The sequence below is a fragment of the Vipera ursinii genome (genome assembly GCF_947247035.1).
Source record: "Vipera ursinii genome assembly, chromosome: 1".
NCBI classification, from domain to species: Eukaryota; Metazoa; Chordata; class Lepidosauria; order Squamata; family Viperidae; genus Vipera; species Vipera ursinii.
Window position 1 is genome coordinate 180,932,529 of NC_139512.1, and position 14,419 is coordinate 180,946,947.

General features: G+C 36.5%; 1 protein-coding gene across 2 annotated transcripts in view; it reads right to left on the reverse strand.

Annotated features, from left to right (window-relative positions):
* ERBB4 (erb-b2 receptor tyrosine kinase 4) overlaps window positions 1-14,419 on the reverse strand; it is a gene marked incomplete at both ends in the record, with an annotated part of 1,101,913 nt that overhangs the window by 12,500 nt on the left and 1,074,994 nt on the right. The window contains one exon of one of the 2 annotated variants that reach the window (XM_083354418.1): window positions 1,710-1,757. The exons of the other annotated variant lie outside the window; for it this stretch is intronic. Coding sequence (XP_083210544.1) covers window positions 1,710-1,757 — 48 coding nt within the window. The remainder of the gene's footprint in view (window positions 1-1,709; window positions 1,758-14,419) is intronic. 2 annotated transcript variants of the gene reach the window in all.

A 14,419-nucleotide genomic window follows, 5' to 3' on the forward strand; every position in this document is an offset into this window, starting at 1 on the left:
TAACTGGATTGGTCTAGAAGAACATGCAAAAATGGCACAGAGATAGAAGCAGTGCTGACTCTTGGCCATCAGTCTCCTGGAAAAAGAAAGCCCTTGAACAGAACAACAACAACAACAGTAGTAGTAGTACTAATAGTCATAGAAGCCCTTGGAATAATACCCAAAGGGTTGCTTAGATACATGGAAATTTTGAATTTATCACACAGCTGAATATTTTGACTTTGCAAAAAACAACAACACCCACCCTACTTAGAACTGCCTATATACTCAGATGTTAGCTTAACAGCTCTTAGGTCCTTGGTTCGGACTTGAACTGTTAACCTTTTTCCAGTCCCAGACTGTGAATCAAACTGAGGGTTAAATCTTAAATAATAGTAATAGGAGTGAAATTATGTATACCCATTCTTGAGCTGATAAGTATTTCTCCTTATGAGCAGGACTAAAGGGTGACAGGTTCCAATCTCTCCCACTCCTCTCTGAGAAATGATGATTTATATCACATTATGTTGGAGCTCTGATGTCATCAGGCAAACACTGGAAGATATTTGGAACTAGACAACTACCTGGGAGAGCAGACCTCTTCCTTTCTTCTTGAAGAGGAGACCTGAACTATCCAATGGATTCCAAAATGCCTTCCTTATCACCACAAGATCACCATTATTTAAAACAAATATAATTGCCATACATTATATGTATATAATTGAACAAGTATTTCTTCATATTGTTCCAGGAATGAAATTTATCGACTTGGTGGGTATTTTTCATAAAATAAAAGGAAAGGAAAATGTTCTGGCATTGTATGACTTTCTTGAGAAATTAACAATCAGCTCTTCTTGTGAAACTCAGTAGAATCTTTTAAAGCTAACCTTTTAAAGAAATTACCATAGCTATAATTAATATCCATTCAGTAACCTCATACTGCATTTTCTGTGGATTTGTGTGTGTATTGTTCTTTGAATCCATACAAACATATCAAAATTATTATTTCCTTTCAAGTTTAATTTTAATATTTGCCTTCAAGCTATATATGCCCTGTGAACCGCCCTGAGTCCCTCAGGGAGAAGGGCGGTATAGAAATCTCAATAAATTAAATTAAAATTAAATTAAATATGAACTCTTCTGAATTTAAATGTGGCAGTTTTTGGTTGTTGTTTGTTAGATTTTTGTTTTATTAGGTTTATCAGGTATCACAAAAACTAATTGTTCTTCCAGCTGTCTTATCTGGTTCCTTTTTTTCCAGAGAAGGTTTAAAATTATGAAGTGTTTAATACACAAAGCTATTTTAGTGTCATCAAACCAATCTAAAATAGAACAGGCACACCCATCCTAGCTTCAAAAATATATGAATCAAAGATAATCTCCCAAATACTTTTAGAATCAAGGATAATCTTACAATGTTTAGCACTCCCTAATTTTATTATAAGTTGTAACCGTACAATGTCGAGAGAACTCTGTTCAACAAAACAAAACAAGAATTTATTGTAAAGCAGATATTAATCTCTATAACGTCTGATTATGCCCTAGAATTTTCTGTTAGAGTTAATGAAATTTGTGTTATTCAGCTGGACTCAGCAGCATGATCAGCTCTCACCTATCCTTGGAGAATGAGAGAGAACATGGGATGGTGGAATTCATGAAGAGAGATGATAGGATATATTTAAAAAGACAAACAAATCCTAAAAGATGAAGGTTGATCATGAAATACTTCCTCCTGACATAGGGGTGTAGGCAGGAGGAGGGCTGTGTCCAATTTCACTCTAATAGGAAAGAAAAATGGAATGACCAATATAGTAAGAGGTTACATGGATGAAAAAAGCCATATGAATTCTGTGAATTGGTGGAAAAACCATGAACAAATTAGAGAGATTATTTCAAACACCAGTCAAATTCACCTCTTCTTGCTCAGCACACCCCCAGAGGCAGTTTTGTGTGAGCTCAAGGTATGGAGGATTTGACTGTGGAATGATTAAGGAAACTCTGAAAAGAGGTGTGGGACTTTTTTGCACAAAAGAATGATTAGCATGCAGCAGGTCAATTGTCCTTCTAAAAATGAAGATTCAAATGGGATGATCTACTGCTACTCACCTGGTCTAAAAAGAAGAAAAAGGATATATCGCTTAACAATGAAGACAACACAGAGGTTTCACTTTCATAATATCATAATCCCACAATATTCATTCTCTATAGAATGCTGGCTAAAAGACAACATATACAAAGAGATAGCTATCTCTATGGCAGATTTTCAATGACTGAAAAATTAATGTACTCATAGTTCAATAACACAGAAAGAAAAGTCTCTATTGCTGGATGCTGCTTCTCTTTCTACATTTTCATCCCAGTAATGTTCTAATGTCCTGCATCTATTGCTAGATATCCTAGAAACAGATGCAGAATGTTTATTTCTCTAATACCCCCCCCAATATCTGTACCACGAACATGTATGCATCATAATGTATGCATTATATATGAAGATGAACATCATCAGTATCATGAACATGTTCTTTATGTATGCTTCTTTGTAAGGAGGGTTCGGTAAGCAGTATGATACACATAGACACAACATGGCATAAGTCCCTTTTGGCATTTCCAGTTCTCCTGGCAAGGAGTTTTGTTCTGCTGCAGACTCTATTTAGAATTGGGATTTATCTGCAAGTGGCTCAGAAGATTAAAGAGAGCTCTGCCTACACCCATTTAGTCACAATAAAATGGCTATTGGTCTACACTCATCATTTAGCGATTTTCATTTTTCTCTTGAGTATCTCTCTTTTCGTTGTAACTAACTGATTGCATGTTTTTCCTAGAGTGCTACTAATAAATGTGACCATAGTATTTCTGGATGCTTAAATATGGATTTACTTATATCATATACAAAAGAAAAGGTAGCATTTTAAAGACAAATGGTGCATGAATAAGAAATATGTCAGTAAAATGTGAAACTGTGTGTCAAATCTACCTTTTCATAACTCTTAATTATGTCAGAGTGGAGTAGAGGTCAATAGATGGGCATGTTTGGATGTGATGAGTCTGATGAAGCTTATATCTTTAGAGAACTTAAAGTAAAGAAAGACTACAAAAATATTTCACTATCTCAATTTATGGTGACTATAAGTACATTATTATTCAAGATCTCATTGCAGAGATATTTTGCCTGTGCTTAAAAGCTGAAAATGGTCAGGATGAGCCCTGTTTGCTCAGCAACAGTGAGAAAGTGAAGCATCTCCACTTGACTTCCAACTCAGCTGTGGATATTCTCTCCCAAACCTCTTTTTCTTAGCTAAGCTCATATATCAGAACTGTACTCTTCAGCTGTGTGTTCATTTTAAAACTGGATAATATCCAATGATGCAAAAAAATGCAAACTCCATTACATCCCAACAATATTTGTTATAGATGACTGAGGCAGTTCAATGTTTAAGTATACAGAACTGTCACCATCACACCGGGTTCTTCTCTTAGATCATGACATTTCTGGATGGCAACTCACTGTATAATGTATTGGTCTCACAGCTTCCCTTCTTGATAACATATTTGTTTAAAATAAATAACACTTAACACTTTATAGCTATCAGCAATATTGTTGAGGAAGTACTTGAATTTGATATATGTATTTTTATGAATTATATTACTAGAATATAGAAAGATACTAAGAAAATACAGAACTAAGCAGTTGTGTTTTACAGTGATGCATCTCATGATCTTTTTCAGCTCATTAATAAACAATTGGCACAATACATCAATGTTATCTATCTAGTGAAATTTTTGACCCTAACACTAACCTGATAAAGTTGCTTCAGGGACATTTAATTTCATCAGCAAGTTTGTTATTTGTTAACTGTACTAATATGATACTAGTAAAGCAATGGATTTCACTGAAAAACTCTTCAGGAGGATAGGAAACTTTGCACTGATTGATAGATTTAATATAATAATAATAATGGGGAACCAATTCAGCCTTGCAGCCCCACTGACATGTATCTCAGGCTATATGAATACACTCCAATGTCAAGAAGGACTTCTACATAAAGAGCCTCTAAATGAGAGAAATGACTTTTTCATTTTAAAATTATTAATTTTAATAGATTATTAGCTTTTCAACAGATATGCTATTTAAGGTTTCCAAAGGATCCACATAACCTCAAATACTATCAAACACAAAATACTAAGCAAGGCTCTCAATATTTTTTGGGGGGTAATTTTATACTTATATTTAGCATGAGTAATGATATAATAATACAAGTTCCATAGTGAGAATATGGTAGCATTCTTTGTTATTCACATGTGATGGTTACCAGCTGGCTTCTAGGTGCTGGCTATTACCTATAAAGCTCTTCATGGCATAGCACTTGGTTATTTGAGGGATGACCAGTTACCAATTGTTTCTATTCATCTGGTGAGATCAGGCAGAGTAGATACATTTTGAGTTCTATCAATTAAGCAGTGTCATCTAATGGGTTCCAAAAAGCATGTTTTCTCTGCTGCAGTGCCTGCCCTTTGGAATAAATCAGCTCCCCTCAAGATCTGAATGGCTTCCTCTATGGCAACACCATGATGACGTTCAGGAGGCTCCTGAAGACATGGCTATAGTTCTAGACCTGGGGACAGGTCATGGATGACTCCTGCTGGATAGGGGGTTCTGTTAATATGTCTCTCTTTGGACCATTCAGGAATGGTTTTCTTTTGTGGTTTTTAAACTGAAAATCCTGCAGAGTTGGGTGCCCTCTAAACTGATTAAACAAATAGTTACAATCCCCCTTCCCAACCAAAGAAAGAAAGCTAGGGACAGCTGAAATGTGGATTAGCTGTAATAGTAATGCAATGTGACATCCATTCTGGTGTAGTGGACCAACATGTAGTGGACTACTAGTGGTTAAGGCATCTAGCTAGAAATCAAGAGACCATAAATACCAATCCTACTTCGGGCATGAAGACAGCTGGGTGAACTTGGGTTGGTCATTTTCTCTCAGCAGGAAAGAAGGAGGCATAGCAAACCACTTTGGGGAAAAATTGCCAAGAAAGCTTTAGGGAATATTCTAGACAGTCTCCAAGAATTGAACATGATTCAACAGAAGAAAAAATGTAATGTAATTGTTTTTAAAATGTTTTTAAATTGCTTTCTAATTACATAGCAATATTGTAATATTAGAAGCTTCAAAAACACTTTTTTTTGTTTAAGGTGCAAACCAGATTTCTTCCATCTGCCCTCACTTTATTGATGATATATGCATTTTTCATTGGTTGGGAAAATGATATATTGGCAGAAAGCAACACAGGAAAAAATCCTTCAAATCCTATTTTTATATAAACAGAAAAAAATGAAGCTCCATATTGGGGGAACAGATTGAAATAAATTCTTGGGTCTTGAATTATTATATCTATGTTTTGCAGAGACTAAAAATAAGAAATATGTATGCATCCATTCCTGTGGGCATGTGTGAATCAGTTTATGAGTTCACTAATTACTAAAAACAGACTTCTTTCATTGCTTGGCACAGCTGGTGATGAAGGAATTTTTTTTAAAGAAGCAAAGCAGACTTGTCAAAACACTGCTAAAAGTGCTTTATCATCTACTCAGTTCTGTTAGGTTAGTGACTGGATTTAGTTTGCTTTCCTCATTCTCTTATTACAGTTACCAAAGCAATTATTTCCATAACCCTTGTCCATGATGTTACATTATTAATGTACCCCAGTTTATTTGTGCGTTAACAAAGTTAACACAATATTGTTGATCAATTGTTGTTGTTGTTGTTAGTTGCGAAGTCGTGTCCGACCCATCGCGACCCTATGGACAATGTTCCTCCAGGCCTTCCTGTCCTCTACCATGTTGATCAATAAGGAGAGCTAAATATTTAGAGACAAGGTTATAGAGAATGGGGTGAGATATGGAATGAGGATGTAACTATTTGTAATTTAAGAAACAGCAATAAATTGTTAATGTTGAATATGCTTGCTAAGTATGAAAGGAAAAGTTTCTTTTTCTTGTTATTGTTTTTGGGGAGGGAATTTTTTTCTTTTCTTTTTCTATATATACCTTGCATTAAGCTTTACTGCTCTTGATGGCTAACGTGGTCATATATTGTAATTGCTTTATGGTGTTATTCATTATACAGTATTAATAGATACTGTATCTATGAATCTTGCTATATCTACATCGGTACGTTAGTCTGTATCTGATGAACCATTTGAATTGTTTCTCAGCATTGTCCCTTCCATCTTACTTTGGAATTGGCTGGCATCATTTTGCCCATATCGTCATTCAGAGATCACTTCTTGTAGTTTCCCCTCTGTAAGCATTAAAAACCCTCCTAAGATGCTAAGGCAAAAGATACAGATTTCGCCTCTTTATTTTGAGGTAGTTAGAGATCAGAGATCAAGTTTCTGTTGCAATGATGACACAGCAATTTCTCACCTCCCAGTTTGTTGTTAAATTCAGCCTCAAGTAATCAATTTTTTCATCAAATTTGCAAATGACACTAAGCTAGAAGAAATAGCCAACATTCCAGAAGATAGGCTCAAGATCCATAAGGATCTCGACAGACTTGTACATTAGGCCTTATCTAACAAAATGAAATTCAGTGTGGATAAAAGTAAGACTTTACATTTAGAGAAGAAAACCCATTTATACAGGTACACATTGGGTGAAACCTGGCTTAATAGTAACCGTGAGAGGGATCTTGGAGTGCTAGTGGACAATCACTTAAATATGAGCCAACAGCAGCCAAAAAAGCCAATGCAATCCTAGATTGCATTAACAGAGGAATAGAATCAAGATCATGTGAAGTATTAGTACCAAATTACAAAGCCTTAGTAAGACCACACTTGGATTATTGCATCCAGTTTTGGTCACCACAATATATAAAAAAATGTTGAGATACTAGAAAGAGTATAGAGTAGAGCAACAAGGATGATTAGAGGGCTGGAGGCTAAAGCTTATGAAGAATGGTTACAGAAAGTATAGTCTAGTGAAAAGAAGGACTAGGGGTGACATGATAGCAGTGTTCTGAGGGGCTATCACAAAAATGAGGGGTCAACCTATTTTTCAAAGCACCAGAAGGCAGAACAAAAAGTGAAGACAGGACAAAAAACAATGGATGGAAACAATCAAGGAGAGAAACAACGTAGAAAGAACTAAGGAGAACTTTCCTAATGGTGAAAACAATTAATCAGTTGAATGCCTTGCCTTCAGAAGTTGTGGGTGTCCCATCACTGAAGGCTTTTAAGAAGAGACTTGTCTGAAATGATATACAGTCTGTTGCTCAAGCAGGGGGTTGGACTAGAAGATCTCCAAGGTCCCTTCCAACTCTGTTATTCTATGTTCTAAGAGAAGAATCTTTCAAGGAGACTTACTAGTACCTCTATTGTTTATCATTGCCTTAATTCCTCTGTCAGTTACAGTATGCTGAACATGTCAGGTTACTGAACATAAAAAAAAAACATTTTCTAGGCTATCCCACCTCTTGGACATGGTGAAGCTGTATGGCAAAATACCATCTGAAAGTTCCTGGGCATCTTTCAAATTGGCAAGCACACTGAGCTCAAGAAGAAGGTTAGCAATAAATGCATCATAAGAGTTAGAAGACATTAAAGTCCAAATTCAGTGGAGGAAATATCACAAAGACAATACCTGGGCAATTCCAGCCATTAGCACTTAGGCTTATATATTGGCTTCATAGTGCTTTGCAGCCCTCTCTAAGTGGTGTATAGAGTCAGCATATGGCCCCCAACAATCTGGGTCCTCATTTTACTGACCTCGTAAGGATGGAAGGCTGAATCAATCTTGAGGCCCTCTTTAAAACTTAATTGAAGAAATGTAATTACTAGCAATTCTGATGGATAGTGCCCATTCAGTCCTGGACTACTTAGTTTTAAGAGAAGTTAAACTCAAACATATATCTTGTATTTCAAAAAAGCAAACTTTAATAAATTTAAAGTTGTGATAAATAGGGGCCCATGGCAGGAGAAGATAAGCTGAAAAGGTCAGTATCAATAGGATTCCCCCCCAAAAAAAAACCCCCAACCAAATAGTAAATAAACATTTGCAAACTGAAAAATAATGGAGAAGCCAATGTGATTACAAAAAAAAGAGGCTGGAATTGAAGAAACGTTGTCAGGAAAGAAGAAGCTTGGTGAAAGATGCCAAAAACTATCAAAGAAATTGGGAGAGTCACTATAGGAGGAAAAGTCATACAGTGAAAGCCCAAATATTAAACTTAACAAAGAAAAGCTTTTTATATTGCAGAAATAAATTCAGGCACACAACCCAAAATAACCCAAAAGCTACCAACTATAAGCAAAATGAAAAAATGGAGATGAAAAAATGTCTGAAGAATTCTTGGCCATTGTATTTATCCAGATTTTACTTGTGTGATTTTTTTGTTAAGAACATGCAAATTCATGGAAATTTGTTTGCTTATTTAACATTCATATTTCAGTAATCAAAGAAAAAGAACAGCTATCTTGAAGTTTTTCAGAATTCAAATCCTACTGACTACTAAAAGCAAAATATGACTTCTTGTAAATCCCAGCTTTAACATTTATTTATTAAATTTATATGCCACCCATCTCACCATCACACAACTCTAGGAGGCTTAGAGCAAGAAAAACAAACCACAATATAAAACAGTAAAATGATAAATATTAAGATTAAAATGAATGATAATAGTTGAGGATATAATCTACCAGCCAGAATTCCTTGATTGACAGCGTTCACAGCATGTCCCTTCTGCCAATCCCATTGGGGTGAGATGATTCCTCAGTTAACCTGGACCCATGCCATAAAGCAGGGGTGTCAAACTGGCAGGCTGTGGGTTGGATGTGTCAAGTCCACCCCTGCTCCGCAAAGGCAAAAAATGTCACGATACATCAGGTGACACACTTGAGTTTGACACCTGTGCCATAAAGGGTGTAAAGGTGATAATTAACACCTTGAATTTGACCTGGAAGCAAACTGGCAACCAGTGCACCTTGTGCTACATGGAGTGTTACGAGGGCCACAATAGGGCCCCCAAAACTGTCTGTGCAGCTGCATTGTGTGCTAGCTGTAGCTTCCAAATACTTTTCAAGGGTAGCCCCATGTAGAGTATGTTGCAGTAGTCCAGATGAGAGATGACCAGGGTGACTTTATTTAATTTTATCCAGAATGGTGTATAATCTGGTTTCTGAGTTTTATATTGCTTTAGGTAGCAAATAGTAAATTCCTCAGTAGCTCTGACAAGGTATACTTTTCAAGTTAGACTTTTTACTTAAGTTTTAATTCAAAGCTATCAATTATTCAGTGGGGATGTACTAACATTTAGGGAAAGATCCTAAACCTTGGCTACTTGCCCTCTATTGTACAGCTGCTGCCCTAAGTTGAAAGAAATTCAGGAAAAATCTGTGTGGGATACAGAAAGCTGGTTTATGCAAGTGGATCTTTATAATATGCTGCAGATACCCCAGTGGTGTTACAGCTAGAAAATATAATATAGAGCTGTCCCACCAGCTCAGAGCAAATATTTCAAAAGAACAGGATGGTATTTACAACAGATCTAAACCAAAATGAAATCAAATTGAAGGACAGTCCCCAGGGGAAGACATGCCAAGAGTACCAAAGGGAAAACAGACACTGCTTTGCAGAGGAGAATCTACAAGAATATTTCAATTTGCATTCAAAGTAGGCAGGGACATTTTCAAAGAGACATAGCAAACTAGACTAGAGCATATGGCAAGAGGATAAGACCTTTCCTTTTTTATTTTTTCTAGGGAAAAAAATACAGAGCCAGTTAGCAGGGTCTTAGCAGTCTACCTTGACAGCAGTAAGATGGACTAGAGGAATGGGAACACTTCACTGCTAACCATTCCCTGAGCATTAACTGCAGGATGTGCCAGGAAAATGGATCATCAGTCAGAGGCTTCATCCTCAGTTTTTGTTCTCATTCTGCTCTTGTTACATATAAGGAGCTTTCGGTTACAAAGCAAACAATCAGCAGGGAATTGTCAGCTGATTTCACTTTCACTTTTCCACCATTTCTTAAAACTTTATGTCCTGGATAATGTCAGCTAGAGCTGGGACTAGAGAAGCAGGCATTCAGAATGTCACAACAGAAGCTTAAAGGAGGCCTTTTATCCTTTTGCTGTTTGTCAACAGGCTGGCAATGCATTATATTACATATACTTCCTATCAAAGAAATAGTCATACCCTGATTACAGTGGGGAATATTACACTGAAGCTATTATTACCTCATAGAATTACCCCCCCTTTTTTTTGGTCCTATATCTCTCTTTCTGCTTTGTGGTTTGTAATGGATGCACACAGATCAATGATGAGCCTTGGGTGCAATCCTATCCCTTAATGGATTTGACCAGTTTAATGAAGCGGTTAAAGCATCAGGCTAGAAACTGGGAAACTGCAAGTTCTAGTCTCTAGAATCTTAGTACAAAGTGAGCTTGGTGATCTTGGACCAGTCACTTTCTCTCAGCCCTAAGAAGGAGACACTGGAAAACCACTTCTGAAAATCCTTGCCAAGAAAACTGCAGGGATTTGTCCAGGCAATCTCTAAGAATGAGACTGGATTGAAAGGGGGGAGGGGGAGGGGGGAGGGGAAAAGGAAAAGGAAAAGGAAGAGAAGAAGAAGAAGAAGAAGAAGAAGAAGAAGAAGAAGAAGAAGAAGAAGAAGAAGAAGAAGAAGAAGAAGAAGAAGAAGAAGAAGAAGAAGAAGTTGGAGGGGACCTTGGAGGTCATCTAGTCCAACCTCCTGCTAAGGCAGGAAACCCTATATCAACTGGGTGACTTTGTACAGGAAGGAAGATAAAATGTGGAATGAAAAATCACAGACAGTCATATGTCCTTTCTCAGGAAGTGAATGAAAGTGTAATTAGAAAGTCAAGGCTGTGGCTGTGTATTACTACTCTTGTAGTAAAGTATCCTTGGCTCGCCTCCATGGGATGAGAGTACTGAAAGTGCTATTGATTATGTTATGTATTGTTTACAATGTTGTTATTGCTACCAGACTAAATTGGATTGCACCATATTACACCAAGGGGGGGGGGCACAATGGCTCTTTCCACTATATCATGTTTCATTTAAAACACAGAAATTTAAGAATAAACTTCTGAAGTGTCTTGTTTGTCAAACAATATGGTTAAAATCACTTTAATGAGACACTTTCCTTCGGTGACCAGGACAGCTTCAAAGCAAATTAATTACAGTATAACATAAGATAGGAAACAAAATGCCTCCAGTGCTGTATTGTAACTGCAGTAGAGATGCTCACTGATGCTTGGCTTCAAGATATATGGAGGAAACAAGGATGGCCTGACGTTCAAGAATGAAATGTTGAAGAGAGAGTGCTGTTTCTAATTGATCGTGCGGTATGTGGAATGAAACATCTCACACAGCTTTCCACTGTTATCTAGAGGAGTAATTCTTTACATTAATACATTTGCATATCAAGCAGACTGAGTAGAGGAGGCAAAATCAAGAGAGAGGACTATAGATTCCTAGTTGCCTATACATCTTTTTCCTTGCCCAATTCCAATCCTCTTTTCTTTCCTCAATACTAATTTTCCATCATATGCATGATCTCATGCCTTTTGTGACCTCTGTCTCCATGCCACCCCACCAGAGGTGACAATATAAACAATAACAAAAGCTTCTGATGTCTCAAAGTCTCAATCTTGCCTTGCTGTTATATATATTTTTAAATGCCCAGGGGATTTATAAAGAAACTAAACAACTTAGGAGGCCTGGCATTCTGAACTTTCAAGTGGAATACTTTTTAAGCAGCAATGAATCAAAAGGCCACATGCTCAGCAGCAGCAGAGGGAAGGGGGAAACACAAAACAGGTTTGATGAGCATATTTCACTTGCCCCCTCCCCATTACCCTTTCTCTCATTGCTCCCCCCCTTCTACTTTATCCAGTAATCAAAGCATATTCTGAGCCTCTCAAAAGCCATCATCCTCATTGAAAATGAAATGGAGCACATCTTCTTCAAAGCTTTTACAGAGGCAATCACTGTAGAAGCAAGAGGAAAGGTCTTGGGGGGGTAAGGGGAGGAGGGAGGGAGGGAGAGATCTGAATGAGTGGTAAGAGGAGACAGCCTAAACATCTGAATACAAAGTTGATGATAATATTCTCAATTTCATTATGTAAGAGATAAAGAAAACCATAATTGGATATTCTTGGCCTGAGAAAAGAAATAATAGCTGCCTTGATGAAATTTTCTCTGTTTCAGATAAGTTAACATAGATCTTGGAATCTACTACAATAATACATTCAAAATGTTTAGAGAGAGAAAATAATAATTATCATTTTTACTAAAACTTTTCACTTCTTGGGTTTCCTTTTATAACTCTTATTTGTTATTTATAATTGTTATTTCTGTTTAGTCCTTAAGAATAACAAGAATGAAGAAGGCAACCTCCCTTTTTTTTGTAAAATGTATTTTCTCTCATAGATCACTGCACAGTACAGATTATCATTATGACCAAAACAGTAATGTATGTGGGTAGGCCTTTGAGTCAGTTTTGATTCCGTCTGACTGCCTGGACAAGTTGGTGCAATTTTCTTGGCAAGATTTCAGAAGTGGTGTGCCTTTGCTTGCTTTCTAAAGCTGAGAGAGTGTGCCTAAAGTGCAATAAGAGGTCACAATTTCCTGGTTTCTAGCTTAATGCCTACAAAATTCAGACAAAATAAGAGTTAAAGGAAATTCAACCTGGACCTGCTAATTTGGATACTATCAAATGCCAGTAAGACAGAGTTCACTTAAATATTTCTTCTGTCATTTTTAAGATTGTTTGGAGAAAGTATTTTTTCCAGAATGGAATAATGCACTACTTCTATGTTTATGACTTGTGTAATACAATGTTCATACAGGAAGATACCTTACATACGGAATTATAAAAATAGCATTATTTGCACTAATACTATTTGGACAGTAGGGGGAGCCTAAAGACTTTAAGCAGAAGAAAAAAAATAAAAAGCCTGATATCAATTAATACTGGGACTTACATAATGATACAAAACATTGTAACAATGGAAATATTAAAAGAGATTTTTTTTATTTTTTTATTTATTTTTTTAAATTCCATTTATATCCCGCCCTTCTCCGAAGACTCAGGGCGGCTTACAAGCTTAGCAGTAGCCTTCATTCTATGTATATGCCTGCTTGTTAGGGCTTTCACACACACACCAAGCGGCATTATTACAAAGTCAGCTTAATTGCCCCCAACAATCTGGGTCCTCATTTTACCTACCTCGGAAGGATGGAAGGCTGAGTCAACCTTGAGCCTGGTGGGATGCGAACCTGCACTAATTGCAGGCAGCTGGTGTTACTTAAGGAGGCATTAGCCCACTGCTCCACCAAGGCTCCATTCTTCATTTTTGAAGAATGGAGCCAGAAGTCAACTTCAATATTAACTACAACATTAACATTAACATTTAGCTTGTATCTAAAAGAAATTGATTAAAGAATGGCAGATATTGAAAAATTTTATCTGGTAAGATAGATAAAGTACAAAATGTGGAACTACAAATGACAGGCCAAGAGAGTGATTCAGAAAAGGATGCTTTACTGGATAGTCTAACTAGTCTTTACTGGCTAATTTAAAGAAAATAAGAAAAAGGGGTGACATGATAGCAGTATTCCAGTATTTGAGGGGCTGCCACAAAAAAGAGGGGGTCAAACTATTTTCAAAAACACCAGAGGGCAGGACAAGAAACAATCATTGCAAACTGATCAAGGAGAGAAGCAACCTGAAATTAAGGAGAAATTTCCTAATAGTGAGGACAGTTAACCAGGGGAACAGCTTGCCTTCAGAAATCATGGGTGCTCCATCACTGGAGGTTTTTAAGAAGAGACTAGACAGTCACTTGTCTGAGATGGTATAGGTTCTCCTGCTTGAGTAGGGGGCTGGAGTAGAAGACCTCCAAAGTACCTTCCAGTTCTATTCTATTTATATACCAAAGAAACTGGCTGAGGTTGTTAAAAATGGAAATTCAAATGATAAACTAAGAGAATGACCTGGAAAATGTTTTCTTATTGAACTACAAAAGAAGCTTGTTAAAACCTTCAAGAAATCTATGCAATAGGATAAAGAATTGCAAGAAATAAAATCCTATGACAATGTTTGATTGAATTAAATCTGTTATTGATTGAAATAAAGCTGTTAAAAGTAAAAGGAAGGAATATAAAGTTGGTTTATTTGATCAATGTTGAAATAAAACATTTTGTTGCAATGTTCTGGCAATGCTTTATGGATTTTTTGCTGACACTGGAATTGAAAACCTGAAGCTATATGAAGGTTCTTAAAGATAAGGATGGGATATCTTTTTCATCTTACAGGGAGTGAAAGATATTAAATGTATTTATACTAGTTGAATTGAAATCACTTTTTTATACTTCTTTTCTTTGTTATATTCTCATTTCTTTTTCTTCTTTTTT